General features: G+C 44.6%; 3 protein-coding genes across 3 annotated transcripts; 2 read left to right on the top strand and 1 right to left on the bottom strand.

The window, feature by feature from the left end:
* The first annotated feature begins 401 nt into the window (after positions 1–401).
* On the top strand, positions 402–5790 carry psmd3 (proteasome 26S subunit, non-ATPase 3). The gene is made up of 12 exons (XM_076167546.1): positions 402–696; positions 1282–1472; positions 1828–1968; positions 2051–2187; positions 2385–2575; positions 2667–2770; positions 3855–3969; positions 4056–4175; positions 4283–4386; positions 4634–4789; positions 4918–4968; positions 5572–5790. Exons 1-12 carry the CDS (start codon positions 534–536, stop codon positions 5647–5649), a joined length of 1551 nt encoding a protein of 516 aa, XP_076023661.1. The 5' UTR covers positions 402–533; the 3' UTR covers positions 5650–5790.
* Positions 5791–6588: 798 nt separating this feature from the next.
* On the top strand, positions 6589–8770 carry LOC143013831 (uncharacterized). Its single transcript, XM_076167519.1, has 5 exons — positions 6589–6971; positions 7183–7346; positions 7425–7535; positions 7700–7831; positions 8172–8770. Exons 1-5 carry the CDS (start codon positions 6863–6865, stop codon positions 8367–8369), a joined length of 714 nt encoding a protein of 237 aa, XP_076023634.1. The 5' UTR covers positions 6589–6862; the 3' UTR covers positions 8370–8770.
* A 1475-nt stretch (positions 8771–10245) lies between these two features.
* On the bottom strand, positions 10246–17591 carry samd14 (sterile alpha motif domain containing 14). Its single transcript, XM_076167518.1, has 11 exons — positions 17257–17591; positions 15376–15425; positions 14029–14186; positions 13776–13892; positions 13387–13573; positions 13071–13173; positions 12121–12189; positions 11862–12018; positions 11638–11757; positions 11060–11215; positions 10246–10488 (listed from the first exon to the last, which is right to left on the bottom strand). Exons 2-11 carry the CDS (start codon positions 15410–15412, stop codon positions 10333–10335), a joined length of 1260 nt encoding a protein of 419 aa, XP_076023633.1. The 5' UTR covers positions 15413–15425; positions 17257–17591; the 3' UTR covers positions 10246–10332.
* Between the last annotated feature and the right edge of the window lie 1458 nt (positions 17592–19049).

Below are 19049 nucleotides of genomic sequence, written 5' to 3'. Positions count from 1 at the left end.
GACCAGCACAGGCCCCGCCCCCAGTCACGCCTTCAACCTGTAGTGTGTGTGTGTGTTTGTGTGTGTGTGTGTGTGTGGGGGGGTGGGGGGGGGGGGGGGGGGGGTTATTAATTTTAAATAACATACAGATTACTCAGGATAAAAGTAGTACCCAGAGTTCTACAGCTCAGTTGAAAAAAACGAGGCAATTGTAAAACTGGAAGAGTTACAGATTTGTTGAAAATAAATACAAATTAATTGAGGTAAATATAGAACTATTAGAGTAATTGGCAGGGATAGGTAGAAAACCTGACATGGATCCAAATGAGCTGAGAGAGACTGACAACCTGGGACGATGAGAATCGAGCCGTCTGTTATCCATTAGTCGAGTCTTATATTCGAAGATTCATAGATCCTCTAGCGTGGGCTACTCTACCCACAGTGCTTTGCGCGTCCTACCTTATTTGCCAGTCATTGTTGCTGTGCGACTCTGAAAATCGGAATAAAGAAATTTTAAATTAGCAAAACATTTCAAATCGAACACAGATCGAACCATGAAGGAAACCGCAGCGGCAAAGCGGCGCGAGAAAGCGGACCGAGCCAAGGACTCTAAAGCCGACAAGCCGAAGGACAGCGGGCCGGAGCCGCAGGATGTGGAGATGCCGGAGGAGGACGCAGCTAAGCCGGCTAAGGAGCTTGACGCGCTCACGCTGGAAGGTAAAACGTTTATTGAAGTTCAACTTACGAGGATTCAAAGTCAAATAAAGCTCAGAACGAAGCTAAACAGGCCCCTTAACCTGAGAGCTCTAACGTTAACCTGTCGCTAATGCTAACTAGCAGTGACTAACATGACTCATTTTCTCAACATGTTTGTACAAACTGCTTTCAATGTTGTTCATTTGTTTGTACAAACGGCGTTAATGCTGTTCACCTGTTTGTATAAACTGCTTTAATGCTTTTCACCTGTTTATACAAACTGCTTCGATGTTGTTCTCATGTTCAAACTAAACGCGCTAACATAGCTGTCCTGTTAGCTCCGTTGCTAACAGCTGATGTTGTGTTAAACTCTTTAGCAACAAATCAGAAGTCTGCTAGCAAACAAACCCACCACGTGATCAAGTCCAGTTTCTAGCTTAACATTGAACTAGAGAGCTGAGGATCCATTAGAGATACCAGAATGAGGCTGCATTATTACAACTTCATGTCTGTAGCTCCAAAAGACCAACATTGACCTTTTAAATCCAACATATTGTTGTTTTCTAAGTTATTTCTGTCCTTATTCTGTTGTGTCTTTGTCCTCAGACATCAAGGAGCATGTGAAGCAGATTGAAAAGGCGGTTTCGGGAAAGGAGCCTCGCTTTGTGCTGCGAGCTCTGCGAGCATTGCCCTCCACCAGCCGCCGGCTCAACGCCAACGTGCTGCACAAAGCCATCGCCGGTTTCTACACTAACAACTTGGCTGCAAGGGACTTCCTGTTGGGCTTCCTGGAGGAGGTGAGACCCAAAACACATTTCACTGCCAATATGTTGTGCCACAGTCAGCTGCTGGAATGTTTTGCCCAACCCTGATGATGATGATGATGATGAAGATGAGAGCTCAATGCTCAGCCAGATGGAACGTGTGTCCAAAGTTGAAATGATCCAAATTATTCAGCCTTATTCAGCTGCTGTGACGGGCTTGATGTTGATGTTCTTGGGTAAACAGTGTGTGTGTGTGTGTGTGTGTGTGGGGGGGGGGGGGGCTTTATTTCGTCTATCTGCATGTGACAAGAAGCTTCAGCCTTGAATGAAATGTGCAGTGATGTGTGATTTAACTTTATAACTCAAATCATTCCTGTCTGTCTCTCAGCCCATGGACGTGGCAGAAAATGAGGTCCAGTTTCGTCCTCGAACAGGAAAGGCTGCGTCCGTCCCTCTGCTGCCTGAGGTGGAGGCTTACCTGCAGCTCCTCCTGGTGGTCCACCTCACCAACAACAAGAGATACTCTGAGGTGGGCCTGTGTGTGCGGCTGCTTTAATACTTTGTGTCATTGTGTGAAGTTGCATATTTCATGCGTGTTTTTTGTTTGTTAGGCTCAGAAAGTTTCAGACGAGCTCTTGCAGAAAATTGGCTCTCAGAACCGCAGAGCTCTTGATCTGGTCGCTGCCAAGTGTTACTATTACCACGCTCGAGTGTACGAGTTCCTCGACCAGCTCGACATCATCCGCAGGTACTGTCTCGCACGCGCACGCGCGCGCACACACACACACACACACACACACACACACACACACACACACACACACACACACACACACACAGGTCCGTCCCAGTTCTCAACCAGGGAACCAAAGCAGAACAAAGTCTCCAAACAGGTGTCAGATGTGTGTGTTTCCCTCTGTGACCCTATTTTCTGTGTTGGTGCAGTTTCCTCCACACTCGGTTGCGTACGGCCACCCTGCGTCACGACGCAGACGGTCAGGCGGTGCTGCTGAACCTGTTGCTAAGGAACTACCTGCAGTTCAACCTCTACGACCAGGCAGAGAAGCTGGTGTCCAAATCTGTGTTCCCAGAGCTGGCCAACAACAACGAGTGGGCCCGATACCTCTACTACACAGGTGAGGTCCGCAGAGTCACACAAACCACTCTGTCGCCGTATTCTGTTAGCTCGCTTCAAAGCCATTCCGTGTGTGTTGTCGCCCCCTCTAGGACGTATTAAGGCCATCCAGCTGGAGTATTCAGAGGCCAGGAGGACTCTGACCAACGCTCTGAGAAAGGCTCCGCAGCACACTGCTGTGGGATTCAAACAGACGGTCTGTTCACGCACAACATACTGACAAACACACAAACATGGCCCTCACTCAAATTATATACACAGCCCAAAATATCAAAATGTATTTGATGAGATTTCCTCAGATTTGTCTCCCAAAACAAAACTTAAAGATCACAAAAATGCACTTCAGTTCAAATGACCCCAACACCAAAACGGTTCTTATGCGGTGAGGGCTACTTCAGGTAGCATGAAATGTTTATTTGTATGTGGGGAGTCCATCCATCCATCCATCCATCCCAGGCAGATGGCCTGTATAAAACCTCCAGTGGGTTCTGTCTGTCCCTCGGGGTCCCCTCCCAGCAGGGTAATCGGATGATCTGAGCTCCTCACCAAACCCACTTCATTATCACCAGAGAGATTTCTACCGACCAAGAAGTTCTGAATGAACACTCCGACAGAGATCGGCGCCTCTGTTTCCCCTGGAGTAAACTTTTCCAGGGAGCCTAAAGAGTGCGATGCCACAGTGATTGGAACACACCCAACACACAAAACTGGGGCCGCTGCCCCATTCTGTCACATCACATGTACTGTGTCCGACTTCCACTTCACACTGAAGAGGCATGTCAGCCAAGACAGCCCCACAGTGTCCAGAGCCTTCAGCATCTCCTCCATCTCTGCGCCTTGCCAGCATGGAGCTTCTTGACTCCCTTGGCAACCTTTGCTAGATATGTGGATGGGGCTTCCCTCCCTCCTCCCTCAAAAGGTTCACAATCTCTTTTAGGCAAGCCGAGAGCCCTTCTCCATGTCCTCCCCGAACTCCTCCTACACCTGAGTGCCACAGCTCGGCAGGCCTGCAGGCCTCCTCATTCTTTTTCTGCCTCTCCCTCCCTCTCTATCTCTCTCTCTGTGTGTGTGTGTGTGTGTGTGTGTGTGTGTGTGTGTGTGTGTGTGTGTGTGTGTGTGTGTGTGTGTGTGTGTGTGTGTGTGTGTGTGTGTGTGTGTGTGTGTGTGTGTGTGTGTGTGTGTGTGTGTGTGTGTGTGTGTGTGTGTGTGTGTGTGTGTGTGTGTGTGTGTGTGTGTGTGTAATGGAATCCTGTGTTGACCTCCTTTGTTGTTCCTCTCAGGTCCACAAGCTGCTGATTGTGGTTGAGCTTCTGTTGGGAGAAATTCCCGACAGGCTTCAGTTCAGACAGCCGTCACTCAAACGCTCTCTTATGCCGTACTTCCTCCTCACTCAAGGTGAACACTCCCACACAAACAAACACTTGAGTTTCATCAACCATTTACAATGGAAAACAGTAGTTTGTGTGTGTGTGTGTGTATAGCTGTGAGAACAGGTAACCTGGCCAAGTTCAACCAGGTGTTGGAGCAGTTTGGAGAGAAGTTTCAGACTGATGGGACGTACACGCTCATCATCCGACTGAGACACAACGTCATCAAGACTGGTGAGGACAGACAAACCAAGCTGAGCTGTGATTGCTCAGAATGTGCCATGTGGTGTCAGAGGTCATTAGTATGTTCTCAATAAAGTGTATTTGTGTGTTGTGTGCAGGTGTGCGTATGATCAGCCTGTCGTACTCTCGCATTTCACTGGCCGACATCGCTCAAAAGCTGCAACTCGACAGTCCAGAGGATGCAGAGTTCATTGTGGCCAAAGTAAGACACACACACACACACACACACACACCACCTTGGAGCTTTGGTTACTTTAGGTCTGAGTTGAAAGGTGAAGAGGCAGGAAGGACGGCTTCACAGAGTTCATATTGTTATGCATGTTTGGTTTCACGGATTTGATTGAAAATGTTGTCTGGTTTCCGTTTTATTGAACTGTGACTTGTGAGGGTTGTGCTGAAAGAGATCACAGTTCACTGGAAATCTGCCTTCCCTCTCTGTCTCCCTCTAGGCAATCCGTGATGGCGTGATTGAGGCTAGCATCAACCATGAGAAAGGTTTCGTACAGTCCAAAGAGACAATGGACATTTATGGGACCAGAGAGCCTCAGCTGGCTTTTCACCAGAGGATCTCCTTCTGCCTGGACATACACAACATGTCTGTCAAGGTGTGAGATGCACGCACGCACGCACGCACATTGTGCTCCTGCATTGAAGATAAAATGGATCGTTATAACATCTGGTCTTTAACTTTGTGTGTGTGTGTGTGTGTGTGTGTGTGTGTGTGTGTGTGTAGGCAATGAGATTTCCTCCTAAGGCCTACAACAAAGACCTGGAGTCGGCAGAGGTAACGTAAAGTCACACACGCTAAAACATCAAATCACTTAGGCCACGCCCACAAAAACCATCAGTGGGATCAATACAGAAAGTGAAGCCATCACACCAGAGTGAAAGCTTTGAATTCAAGAAACTCTTGAGTGACTTTTGTTCCTTTTATTGTTGCCTCTGTAGTGAGGAAGTAAACAGAAGAAGAGCAGAATAAGATCAAACTTAGCTGCAACTAAATAAAGAGTCAAAGACGCCACAACCCTTTTCTCTCGGTACTAAATCCACTTATATATAATAAACATATAAATACATAGACCCATATTAACCACTTGATAATCAGATCAGTTCAATGGATTTGGAAAAAGGGTAGCAGTTATTATTTCATTTACAAATCACTCTGTATGGCTCCAGCTTTGATGATGATGATGATGAAGCATGAGGTTTGATCCTGACAGAGGTCGGGGTCAGGGTTAGGGTGAGTGAGTCTTCATGCTCACTCACTCACTGTAAACCACAGTGGAGGTCCAGAGTCCCGATCACATTGTGTCTGTGTTCCATTTCGTGAATTGCATGCAACATGACAAGAATAAAGTATCTTAGTCTTTTGTGTTTGTGTGTTTAGGAGCGTCGGGAACGCGAGCAGCAGGATCTGGAGTTTGCCAAAGAAATGGCAGAAGATGATGATGACAGCTTCCCATGAGCCTCTTTTTTCCTCTGCTTCCTGTGTAGACAGGAAGTCCTTTATGTGTGTTTGTGTCAGTAGATCAATTATCCATCTGTTTTTCTTCTGCACAGTGAAATTCTCGCATGAAAGAAGGAAAATAAAGCTTGTTTTTGTGTAGATGTTTGGTGACATCAGCTGTGATTTCTTTAAAAAAAAACAAAAAAACAACCCTACTGAGATGAAATTGGAGAAGAAGAAGAAGTGTGAATGTGAGTTTGAACAGGAAAACTGTTTTAGACTTCTATCAACTCCAAGTGAAGTATGAATGTCTTCATTGGTCCATGTAAACAGTTTGTAACCTTTGGATCAACTGATGGTCCATGATTAGGCAACATAAACGTCCTGGAACGCTTCAGCTTGTTTTTCACAATAAAAGCCTGGCAGTAATGCCATCAAAGCTTCATTGGTGTGATTGTGAAACAGGTTTAAGATCTTTGAGGTCTTGTTTTCATCACAATGAGCTTCATACTCAAAGGATTGTTTCACCGCACGCCAACAAGGTCGTCCATTTTTACCCACGATGCCAATTAATGTCCTGCTGTGACTGCAGGGTCAAGTTGATGGGGGACTGGGAAGGGTTTGTGGACTTGGTTGAGGTATGAACAGGAGTTCAGGAGGCACTTTAATATCTTGAGCCTCTTTTTAAAGCAGATCAAAGTAGCGTCGTCATGCATGAAGAAGCATAGAGGCTCACTGACTTCATGAGTGGAAGTGTTGAGTACGGAGGGCCTTCATCTCCTTCCTCTGCCCCATCCGTTTCTTGGCATCGGAGGTCGTTGAAACACAAAATTCCAATGTTTTACTTTAATTCTGGTGGTTTTAATGTGAAATATTCAGGACCTTTACTGTGGAAACCTACTGCGGATGTTACTGTGTCACACCTGCGCTTTCCTCATTGGCGAGTTTCCTCATTGCTTTAGTTTGCGGTGATGAAGACTCGTCCTCGTCGTCACTCATCCTGCACCGATGCGTTTCATCATCGTGTCATCCTGCACTGATGCGTTTCATCATCGTGACGCGCTCGGTGCGGGTTTTTTGCACGTTGTGAAGCAACAAGTGCCGCCGCAGTTTCCTGACTAGAACTTCAGAACCTGACTTCTTTCATTGCTCTGTCATCGTTCTGTTCATCATCGTCTTCGTCATCCTGCACTGACGAACTTTGTGTGATGCGTTAACAACCTGTCCTTCCATGGAAAACCCCGCGAGAGGCCCGCGTGCGCTTAAATACCGCGCAAAGTGGCGCAAATGGAGACAGACGGGCGCACACACACAGCCAGACAGCATGAACCTTCAGACAGGTAAATCTTGGTTATTCTGCCACTATGTTACACACAAAATAATGTGTTGTTCCTTTATTCTGACACTTCTTCATTTAATTCAGTATCATAGTTTACCACCTGTGGGGCCAGAGGTGAACAGCTGGTCAATCAGCTGCTGTTGAATATGTCCATTACCTATTGAGAAAGAAAAGTGAAATGTATTGCTTATTGATTGATCTCTTCCCCTCAGTCTTTGCCCTGCTGCACTGCTGCATTTTCAAACTTTGTGTCCAATCGGCTCCCGTCGTACCGGTCGACTCGTCGTTGCAACAGACGGTGGAACGTGCCAAGACCCTGGTGGAGAAAATCCTGCGAGAAGTCCCGGCTGTGCACAGAGCCGCCATCACCATGGAGGTAAAGAGAAAACATGCTGCTCCTCTCCCATTGGCTGCACACCACAGGATGACATAACCCACTTTCTGTTCTCCTCAGGGTTTGACCCTTGACCCCTCCAGCCATCCAACAAACCTGCAGATGATGGTGAGATCTCTAGGAATCCCCCCGGCACCCATCCTCAAGCCTCTGAGCCAACACTTCACAATGGTCAGTGTGTGTGTGTGTGTGTGTGTGTGTGTCCCGTCATATTGTGAACTCCCATTAAAGAAGCGACCTGATTAGGTTCTGACACAATGCAACGTTGAGCCTATTTTTATTGTGAGAAATATGAATTAACAATGGAGTGTGTGTGGGTGTGTGTCCGCCCTCAGGAAGAGTGTGTGAGCCGCATGTCTGCAGGTGTCAGGCTGCACCAGGAGCTGCTGGGAGTTCTGAGCAGTAAAGTGAGCGCGGTGACGGACGTGAGAGCCGACCTGAGAGACTTGAACACACACATCAGCAAGGTAACGCACACAGAGCACGAGCAAGTCAACTCATTTAAAAAATAAACTGACACAACTAATGAACAAAACTAAGAAAAACAAATTAATACATTCAGTTGGTGATACTTGTGTGTGTGAGGCAGTAGCTCAGTGGGTAGAGCTTCCGCTTCCGCTTGGGAACCGGAGGGTCGCTGGTTCGAGCCCCTGCCGGTTCGAGCCCCTGCCGAGGTGCCCCTGAGCAAGGCACCGAACCCTCAATTGCTCCCCCCTCTGCGAAGGGTGGTAATGTAATGTAAGTCGCTTTGAATAAAAGCGTCTGCCAAATGCTCGTAATGTAATGTAATGTGTGTGCGTGTTTCAGATAAAGGAGCTCACACAGCTCGGCGGGGTTGCTGAGCAGTACCAGAGTCCGGACTTGGCCTCACGTCTCCATGGCAACTATGACATTCAGGTGGCCGCCCACGTGACGCTGCAGCAGCTCCGCTCCTTCTGCCACGACCTGATTCGCAGCCTGCGGCACATCGCCACCTACAGGCCTGCAGGAGCAGCGACTCTGTAATAACCACCATCAGCACTTCAGCAAAGCCAAAGTAACAAAGCATTAACGACCATCTGAATGATCGACAGGATGTTTGATATTCTTGACCTCCTGACAGAAGTCACTGTGCTGCCACCCTGTGGCTGAAATGTATCCTGCAATTCAGAGCAGTCATCAGAGGTTCCTTTCACTCATTCATTTGATTTGATGCTTTATGTCATCAACAGTCACCACAGCTCAGAAATGTGTGAATGCATCTGTGACTGCGAAACTCATTTTATATTTCTAGATTGATGAGACCCTAAGTGAGACTGCATTTGTTACGTGTGTGTGTGTGCGCGCGTGTGCGAGCACGTTAAAGTCAAATGTTCCCTGCAATCAGAATCTGAAAAGACAGGAATGTGTGTGTGTGTGTGTGTGTGTGTGCAGGACTCAACATGTTGATGTTTGCCCTGCTCACACTTTGTGTTCACAGCTTTTCTTCCTTCTTACTGCTTTTTATGAAGCAACATTCTGAAGAACCAAGTGTGACATAGAAGGTGAACCTTTTCTATTGATAACAGGTGAAGAAGAACAAACTGCAAATAAGAACAAGACAAAAAAGACAAAATCACAGCCTGAATACTTTGTATTTATTAATATTTATTCCTAATTTATCACATTGTTACATTGTAATCATTAATTTATTTCTGTTTTGTATATTGTCTCGCGGGCATTCAAAATATTTTTTGTACATTTTCAATAAAGCCATTTTTGAAAAGTCTGTTTACAGTCTCATTCTCTCATGATAATAAATCTCATCAATAATAAATCAAAAATATACATTTCTGACAAGAGAGAAGATTGCTGAGTCATTTGAAGTCGAGTGAAAGTTTCTGGAGTTGAGCAACAGGCATGGAGATGACAGTGTTGCTTCATGGGAGATTTTCCCCTTGATGACTGCAGGAAAAAAAAACTGTATGACTCACGGGGTAATGTGGCTCTGCTACTCAAGAATCAACATTTCAAAAATACAGTTTTTCCCAAAACCGAGTCGATTCCTGAGACAGAGAGAGATAAGTCCAGGTTCATCTTAGTAAAGGGTGGAGGTCAGAGGTCAGATTAAAATTACTGACACTCTTGTAACTATTTACTATTGTAACTGATACTTGTTTTAAATCTGTCCAACCTGTCTTCAGGTGTATGCAGGTCTCTGGGAGTCCTGCTTTGTGATGAGGGCTCCACCCGACCCAGCACCACATCAGATTCCTCCACAGTCATAAGGTCAGAGGTCAGGGTTAGGCTCCCCGCCTTGCATGATGGCAGAGCCTGTCAGGATCGTAGCTACAGTTCAGGAGGCAAATGACCTTAGAACTTCTGCAGCTGGTCTTTGGTACTCATGTAAAGTTCACATTCTAACTTCACTCTTTAAATGGACGCAGAGTTTTCACCTGTAGTTGAGTTTGGCTTCACTGCGACATCAGTAAGAAGCTTTACACACAAAAATCACTGAATATCCTCACACATTTTTATTTCATTTTTTGTTTCTTACAGTTTTTTACTATGAAAGAAATCTCGCTGCTTATTTCTTCTACATTAAAAACGGTATTGCTCCAATTTCTTGATTAGTTTTGTGTGGATTTGTCCCTTTCCGGCTGCACGTCCTCCACCGGCTCATCCGCCGGTCATGTTTGCAAGTTTATGCTTGTTCATGTATGTAAACATCAGAAACACTGAACCAGATCTATGATGTCGTAGGTAAATGATCAATACAATGAACAGATGTGCAGGTGCAGTACCGAGCTGCTCTGATTTTTGACAACAAGATGATTTATTCTAGCACTGGAGTCTGAAACAATACTCATCCTTAATTATTACAGTACCGCTGCATTACTAAGTCTAAGTTTTTGTAAATTTGAGAGTTTTGTTTGTTTATGTGTTTAGTGGTCCTGAATCATCCAGGACCTCCATCATCCTCTGTAGACTCTCCCTCTGGTGTCAGGTCTCAGTTTCTGCGCTGCTCCTGGTCTTTCCTGCGCTGCTTCTCTTTCTGCTTCTCAAATTTGTCGAGAGCTTTCCGTTCCTTTTCCGCTGCAGTGTGAATGTCTTTGATACGACGCTTCAGGGCACTGCGATCCGACGAACTGAGCACACCCAGACCCTTAAGGGGGAGAAAAGGAGACCAGGAGAGGATGATAATGTGAGGAAGAACGAGGTTTTACACTGCTTGTACACTGTCATGAGACTTTATACATAATTTCCTGCCCTTTATTGTTTGCACCACTTTGCTGTTGTAACACTGTACATTTCCCCCACTGTGGAACTAATAAAGGATTATCTTATGTTATCTTTTGTTATATTACTGATATTTTCGGTGCGATTTCATTCATTTGCTCGCAGGTTAGGTTGATTCTGTTATGTTGGAGCACCTGACCAGCAGAGGACGCTGTGTACGTAAGGTATCGATAACTGACCCTTAGCCACGAGTAGAGTGAGAAACGAGGGTGTTGTTGCATAACACAGACGCGAAAGACTGAAACAAGTGTATTTTGTTATTGTTCCGACAGGTAAGAGGCTCAGTTTTGCATCATTTGTAGCTGAAGTTGGTCATTATCTATCTATCTATCTATCTATCTATCTATCTATCTATCTATCTATCTATCTAGTCCTATGTAGAGATGTGACAAATATTGTCCTTTTTTATACTGTTCTTCTTCGCTGGACGTTGGTACCTTCAACTTGCTTCCGTCCATCTGCAGGAGCTGCTGTCCGTCGATGTCTCTGGCACTGAACTCTGGGACGTACTGCTCCATGTTGAGTCCTTGCAGCCACTGACAGACCTGCTGGGTTGTCCACGAAGACACAAGGCAGGTCGGCTCATCAAAGGTCTGAAGAGGATGAGGAAGAGATGCTGTGTTCAACTTTTAACATGTTAGAGTGACACAGAACACCATTATTCAGTTGGGTTAGAAACCAAATGATCATGGAAGAACCTGATATTAAATCACATGTAATCAATAAATCTGTACACACGTGAACATGGAAATCTTTGTGAACATGTTTTAGTCCCAAAGATCCAAATAGGTTTGGTAAAATGGCACAAAAAAAAAAAAAAAAAAATCCAACCACATTAAATCTTTCACTGTTTTGGGATGATCCATAGAACCCATAATGCTTTCTGATTTATTCTGTATGTTGTTAATGAAATTGGATTTGAAGAACTAAAATGTGTTGTAGATTAAATCAATCGATAGTAAAAAGATTTTGTTTTAAATGAATAGATCACTGGGCGTGTTGGTTAGGATTAAACCTCATCAGAAGACTGCGATAGTGTGTGATATGGATGTGAGGAGCGTGAGGACGTCGAGTCAACTTGAGGAGAGACGGAGGAGGTATGAGGGGGAGAGAACTCCAAACTGAGAGCCGACTCCTGAGATGGAGAGAAAGAGAGATGTTTTATTTTATTTCATGGCAGTTGGAAGATATAAGCTATAAACTTGAAACTCAAACTTCAGACGTCCCCGGCTGCTGTACCTGTGAATGTGACTTGCGAGGTCTTGGGGATCTTAGAGTGGGGACCTTAGGAGAGCAGGGTGGAGTCCCAGGGGAGGAAACAGAGCCTCGACCATCAGTGAACCAGGAGAACGGAACAAAGGAGCCCGAGGAGCGGGACGGACTCTCTGATGGCTCCCTGAGGACAAAAGGTCACACATCTGTACATCTGTCACAGTAGAGTATGGCAGCAAGCTGTGTGATGTGTGTGATTTTACTGTGTGTTTGGGTGTAAACAAACCTGCTGCCCACAGAAAGTCTGTTGGATTTCTCCTTTCTCACCCGGATATAAGAACGTCTGAGAGTCACCCTGAGGGAGACGGACACACAGGCAGACAGAAGGACAGAAAAACTGCTCAGGTCAGTGGAAGATGCTGTGAATGATCTGCTTATTGGTTACATGGCATTCAGCCTTCTCCCTCCAGGGTCCATATACTCCTACAGCAGGCCAGGACACACACTGATTCACCCTATAGAGACTAGAGAGAGTGTTTTGTGTCCATCGCTCCACTGTTCATGATGAAAGTAGTTTCAAACACTCAAAAGCACATAACCTCGCCCGAATACCTCCAAATATGGAATCTGTATTTTTGGTTCAGAATGCTATTTATCACTTAAATTCAATGCCCTTGTAAATTCCATAAGTCAAACTTGATTAACAAACTAATTTAACATGCAGAACATGCCCCGCCCCCTGTGACCATGACTAGCCTGTATATATGCTGTATGAGTATCAGATGAAGCTGCTCCTCCAAATTATTTTTGACTTCCCTTCCATTCTGCCGGTATCTACTGTCCTCCTGGTCCTCTTCTTGTATTTCGAAATAGAGAGACAGATGTGTTCACATACGTGAACTCGTCCTGCCATGTGGTTTGAGGTGCAACCAGTCTAAACACATTCCCTGTTCCCAAGATCATTTTGTTTTCATCTTCCAAGTCACTTTATTCACTTCCGTCAGAAGCAACATGAATTCTTTCCTCAGCCACACTGGCACATTGGTCTGTTTGTGGGGTCTACTTTGGCAGGACACTGATTAGCTTGCCTGAACTTAGTTTAGCTTTAAATTAACTAAGCAGCTGATTCGCTCTTCCTATTCTCCCCTGATTGACTGTCCCACTGTCCTCTATTATCTAGTGTCCATACTCTCTTCTTTCTTTCTAGTACAATATTTGTGTGTGTGTGTGTCTCACCCCAGGTCCAGGAAGCGTCTCTTGGTCTTCTTGTCAAAGATGACAGTAGTGGGACTGCTGGGATCAGCTGGGCTGGTGTCACGACTCGAATCAGATACCAACACTAACACACACACATACACGCACGCACGCACGCACGCACGCACGCACGCACGCACGCACGCACGCACGCACGCACGCACGCACGCACGCACGCACGCACGCACGTACGCACGCACGCACGCACGCACGCACGCACGCACGCACGCACGCACACAAATAATATGGGACCATTGAATTCCTTGAGGTGTGTCTTGTGTGTGTTAGTGTGTGTTACCTTCACTGTCAGGCCTGCGGCTCCTCCTCAGGTAAACTGGGGAAAATTCTGAGGGATCACATGATTTGGATGGGGGGCTGATGGGCGTTACCAGGGCTTCCTGGGATGTGGTGTTGGTCAGCTGCCGGTACCGCCCTCGGGGGGGAGCAGCCAATGACGAGCCTCCATTCTCTGGTGATCTACGCATCTGAAGATTGTAAACAGGAAGTGAAGTAGGACTAAATGCCTAACATTTCCGTGTATTTTCCTCCCCTGTGTTTTGAAGTTTTTTAATGTTTCCTTTGTTTCGTTTTTTTCACCGTTCATTATTAGTAACAAACAAGAAGAAAAGTTCTGTTTCCTTTATGTGATTCTCTCCTTTTCCTTTATCTTAAGCTGATTGGTCTCACCAGTGTAGCATCAAAGGAGAAGGCGGGACTCCGTGTGGACAGCAGCGAATCAGGAGAAGGGGAGGAGCCTCTCATGGTCAGGTGGAGGGGGGAGCGTGCTGAGGCCAATGGACTGACCTACAGTAATCACATTGATTAATTCCTTATTGATTAATTTGTATCCTTCATCATAACTCCCAGCTGTTTTAAAGAAAAATTAAGAAATCCACAAATGAGACTGAACACAATGATTGTGTTTTAAACCAAACTCTACCTTCCTGTCCAGGCTGTCATCTCCCTCTGTGGAGCTCACACTGTCACGGTAACGGGAGCGTGAGGGGCGGTGCCGTCGTGCCTTGACAGACAGCTGGGCCCGCCCTTTCTGGATGCTGTTGTCCAGTAGTTCTGTTTCTGGAATGGCCTCATTCAGGTCTGCAAGACGAGCACAGAATGACAGATACAATGAAACTGTGGTCGCATCCCAATGCGCCGAGTGACTGACTGCTCACATGAGTCAGGGCAGTCTAGACACTAAACCACAAGTGAGGAGAGTGGACAGTTTCCACCCAAAAGAGACTTCATGGAGGTGAAGTAGGCGTGTCTGAGACCTGAAGCTTCTGTTCCCATGTGACAACAAGCTGTCAAACACAGCAAGCCAAGACCCAATTAGTTGGATGTGATAGCACTGTAGCGACTTCAGGAAACCAACTAAACGTGGCTGATTGTTGCTCATTGTTGTCATGATTCTGATCTGCATAATTGCACTATAGCTGACCTGAGTGAATGCCTCCTTACTGTAATTCAAACAATTTTCCTGCTTTCACCCCAAGCAACAAGAAACTCAGGATTCAGCAGACTGACTCAGCCAACTCTATGAACTCTGACCTTTTGATTTTATCACCAACTTTAGCAATTTACCTCACTCTCTTCTTCTTCCTGCTAGCACTCACCATCAAATATTAAATGAGTTGACCACTACCACAGCAGTGTGGACACACACAAATACACAAATACACACACACACACAAATACACACACACAGGACCCAGTTGGAATGTGCCACAGCTCTTGGTTGATGGCTCCTCCCCACTTCCCCCGTGAATTGATTATTCCAAAAGCATGAAAGGTGTGATTGGACAAATAGCAGCAGCAACTAAGGAGTTAAACTCCTCCCATTGTGTAGTTTATTTTTTATCACCATCAGCTTGGAATGACTGATGTGTGTTCATCAAATGAAATCTAAGCCAAAGATTGAAAAATGAGCACTCGTTAATTTAGATCTGTTAAATGAAACGAAGTGACACTGATAAACATCCTAGTTTAACTGAGCGAACCTGTGAAATCCATATAGATATAAAATAAAGTTGTGTGATCAGAAGAGTTTGGTCAGACTGAAGTCCGAAATGTGGACATTTGTTAATCTGCCCATATTAATATTGTAATAATGTTCCTATTTCACATTTGAATTCTCAATTTTCTGAATGCAACTGATTAAGTCTGTCTATGTCCCACTATTGTTAAGCCATTAAATTTCTGTGTAGGCCAATCAGCAGCCTGCACTGCTCAGTGATAAAGGGGTAACCAGCCATTTTAGGACATCTCAGCTCTTTGTGTTACTTACCAAACACGTTTTCTGTTTCCTCCAGCTCGGCAGACATGTTTCAGCAATTACTGCAAAAAACACAAACCAAAAACTGAAAGCTGAAGATTCCTAAAATCAAATAATTTGTCTCTTAACTGAATAATGTAAAAGAAGTAATCTAAAATCATAATCATTGAATAACAAATCAACATCAACATCCTATTTATAAATATAAATAATGTAATGTAATGTAATAAAACATTGGCATTTAGTTTATCAGTACACATAGACCAACAGATGCATATCACAAAGACTTTCTGCAGTGATGAGTGTGAATACAAAAAGTGAATGAAATGAATTCATGAATGTTTGACCAATTAAAGCGCTCAGACTGAAAAGCAACAACAAACATAACGAAAAAGACACACATGTGCTGCTTCAGTCTGCAGACACACACTGTGTGTGTATGTGTGTGTGTGTGGGGGGTGGGGGGGGCGTAAAAGAAAAGGTATTGTTTGATTTAGAGAATAAGAAAATCAATGAAGTCAAGTTAAAAGAAAGAATGACCAAGTGACCTCTGAACCCAATTTTCCCTTCATTGGACTTGCACTCAGTCAGTGGGGATGATCTGGGCCTTTTGAATATTGTTTGATAAACAATACAAACATAATGAGGTAAATGTTTTCATTACAATTACTGATACTTGATTAATTTAGCCTTTGCTCAAGCTATTTATGTAACTGGTGTAAATCTAACCTACATCCAACCATAACATCTACTTTGTGAGTGCATGAACAGCATCTTTACACGTGTCGGCAAAGTACAGTTGTGTATATAGGAAGTCTTAAACATCAGATGGAAATGCAACATGACAGATTTCCCCTGCACATGGCAACTGACAGATGTGCAGATGTGAAGGAGCCCCTTGGATGAGAGATGAAGGGGACAAAGTGGGGTAAGCATGCCGGGCTGCAGCCTAAGCCTTGTAAACCAACGGCATGAGCTGAGAAGAAGGAACACTCAGGGCTGCTGTGTTTTCCCAGAGACATGGTTGAAGCAAAACACAGTAGACACAGCTAGGAAGCTAGCAGGCTGGACGACTGGCTCTGCTAAGGAAACAGGCGGTGGTCCTTGTGTGTATATATAACATAATAATATAACAGGTGGTGAAGAAATACAGACAGCTGACACTGATCTCTGAATTTGTAAACGGTGTTACATAGTGAAAACAGAGCTCCTAACCATGATCTACAAGTAAAGTATGTACATGTGGATATGAGAATTTCAGATCAAAATCTATAGTTTTGCTTTAAAATGATGTTTTTAATTCTCCACAGCATCTTACTTTGTCTAGTGTTTTATCTGTACTGTGGTACTTGTCTTAATATCAGACATTTATAAGAGATTTTTATACTCTCTCATTGTTTGTTTAGTCACATGATGTGTAATGCTGTGTATTATGGTGCAGACATTGTTGTCATGTGTTGATCCACAAACTCAAACCCTGAAAATCCTTTTCACTGTCTCAGACTGATAAGTTAGCTTCTTCTCTGACTGGGTGGGGATGGTCTCTCTCTCTCTAATGAGACAAATGCACTGATAGCAAGGCTCAATCCCAGAAGACTGAAGCGCTTAAGCAAAATGCACTGTCAGAGAGAGAGAGAGAGAGGGGGGGGGGGGGGGATGGACAGAGAGAGAGGGAGATGGAGGGGGTTGTTAGATCATACAGTAATAGCTAAGACAGTAAAAATGACCATGATGCGATGGGCGAATATAAAGCAGAAGAGAGACACAGAGAGAGTGAAGAGGAAAAGATGTCAACCAGAGAGGGGGTAGGTGGTGGTTGTGTGTGTAAATATGAGGTAGGTAAACAGATTTTACAGAATATCATCATGACCAAACACAAACAGATAAACTTACCGTTTTCTCCCTCTAACTGTAGGCACCTAGTTGTCATGGCACATTAGCATCATCCTCTCTGTTTCTCTCTCTCTCTCTCTCTCTCTCTCTCTGCGTTTTACCAGCCAGTTATGAAGGACTGCAACTCCCAGAGTTCCATGGGGCATTGATCCAGGCAAGGCAGGATTCTGGGCTAAAGCTTGAGGCTTTAGGGTCCTGTAGATTTTCCTACAGGCTCCCTACCAAAACACTGTCTGCTGCTGTATGAGCGCTACTGAGAGCTAATGCTCATGCACTGCTACTCAGCAAAACACACTCTCTTTCCTGTCTTTCCTGGCGCTCTCTCTCGTTCACTCTGTCCCCTCCCTTCTCTCTCTCTCTCTCTCTCTCTCTCTAAGAGAAACAGCAATCAGCCTGCCAGCATCAAGGGCAGCTGGGACAGAAGAAAGGATGGGAGGAGGAGATAAAAGAAGAGATGGAGGGAGTACAACATAAACAGTACAGTAGCAGTGCTAAAGGGAAAAAATGAATATGATTGGAGGGAGGTGGAGGCAATGCAACACTGAAGAATGAAGGGAGCAAACATGCATAGGCCACAAAGGGATGTTATGAAGCATTAGATTGATAAACCTTCTGTCTTCATCAAGGCTTTATGTAGGATTAGGGTGAGGTTTTGTGTTGTTATCCTGATGGCTCCTCCCGCTTCAGCCATCGACATGACAGATTAACCTTCGTAATGTCCCCCAATTGCCATCCACCTTTTGTCCTCTGTGGTCAAAAATGACCCTCCCTGGTTTGACTGTTATTTAAAGCTTATAGTATAAATTGTCAATCAATTTTGTGTTAGGGTTAGGGGCAATTATGAAACATACGTCTCATCATCAGCTAGAGCACTGACCATCCATACTGCCAGTCCAGAGCGAGAGCCTACCTCTCATTAAGGCCTGATGGCCATAATGTGGAGAGTTGGGAGATCCACATTCTGTCATTCCTTCTTCTCTGCTGTACAGACCAGTGTGGGCATTGCTGTAAGAACGAGACATAAACAGAGCTCCACCCATACGAGCGCAGGTGAAGGATTAATGGGTTCTCTGTGTCATTTTTACCCTGGGCATTATATTTATCTAGTGGAGAGTTGATTTCCTGTTTCTCCCACGTACATTGAATCACATTGTTGACATGTAAGTAAATACACAGTTTTTGGATTTTATATTGCCATATGGGCACGTTTTGTATACTTCCTGTGTGTATTTATTCTTAATAAAGGTACATTTTTTGTAGATTTGTTCTTTTTTGTTTATTTTGCCCTGAATTGGCTTTACCGTGGTCTGATTAATAAATTCTCCAAGTTTGTGTTTTTCCTAAAGGCCACTATTACTCTATGTGATTGGAGTGCCTGTCCTTTGCTCATAATCTTTTGAAAATTACTTTTGACCACCCTGACCAATTTTGTGGAAGCTGTAGAATAAGTCAGAGTATATGGCACGAGGGAGAGCTCTGACGGAGGCTTGCTTTGTTAGAAAGTCTCATAGATACTCCTTATAAATGTCCTGGTATAGCCTCTGCTCTTAATAGTCCCAAAAAGGATTTTTTTGGCTTCCTCAAAGTCAGTTTTTTGTGTTAGGGTTTTAAATAAATGGAAGGGGAGGAGAGGTTTTATCATTTTCAAAATAGGAGGTAAGTTTTATTCTCCTATGATCATTTTGTAGATCCCATCTACCTTGTAACTTTTGTTTTTTGTTATCCAATTTCAGAACTGGGATGAATGTGAGGCCTTTGCTCAGTAGGCTGAGCTGATCAGAGGTAAGTACTAT

Source organism: Genypterus blacodes, unplaced genomic scaffold (assembly GCF_046128005.1).
Source record: "Genypterus blacodes isolate CSIRO-AG114 ecotype Tasmania unplaced genomic scaffold, CSIRO-AGI_Gbla_v1 ptg000159l_1, whole genome shotgun sequence".
Taxonomy (NCBI): domain Eukaryota; kingdom Metazoa; phylum Chordata; class Actinopteri; order Ophidiiformes; family Ophidiidae; genus Genypterus; species Genypterus blacodes.
This window is presented reverse-complemented; position numbering and strand designations above follow the sequence as displayed.

Coding starts and splice junctions, on each gene's coding strand:
- LOC143013831 (XM_076167519.1), top strand. CDS start 6,863: ATGGAAAACCCCGCGAGAGGCCCGCGTGCGCTTAAATACCGCGCAAAG. Junction 7,347..7,424: donor GAGCCGCCATCACCATGGAG/GTAAAGAGAAAA, acceptor TGTTCTCCTCAG/GGTTTGACCCTTGACCCCTC. Junction 7,832..8,171: donor TGAACACACACATCAGCAAG/GTAACGCACACA, acceptor TGCGTGTTTCAG/ATAAAGGAGCTCACACAGCT.
- psmd3 (XM_076167546.1), top strand. CDS start 534: ATGAAGGAAACCGCAGCGGCAAAGCGGCGCGAGAAAGCGGACCGAGCC. Junction 697..1,281: donor TGACGCGCTCACGCTGGAAG/GTAAAACGTTTA, acceptor CTTTGTCCTCAG/ACATCAAGGAGCATGTGAAG. Junction 4,387..4,633: donor CAGAGTTCATTGTGGCCAAA/GTAAGACACACA, acceptor GTCTCCCTCTAG/GCAATCCGTGATGGCGTGAT.
- samd14 (XM_076167518.1), bottom strand. CDS start 15,412: ATGTCTGCCGAGCTGGAGGAAACAGAAAACGTGTTTG. Junction 12,190..13,070: donor AGACGCTTCCTGGACCTGGG/GTGAGACACACA, acceptor CGTCTCCCTCAG/GGTGACTCTCAGACGTTCTT. Junction 12,019..12,120: donor AGACTTTCTGTGGGCAGCAG/GTTTGTTTACAC, acceptor TTTTGTCCTCAG/GGAGCCATCAGAGAGTCCGT.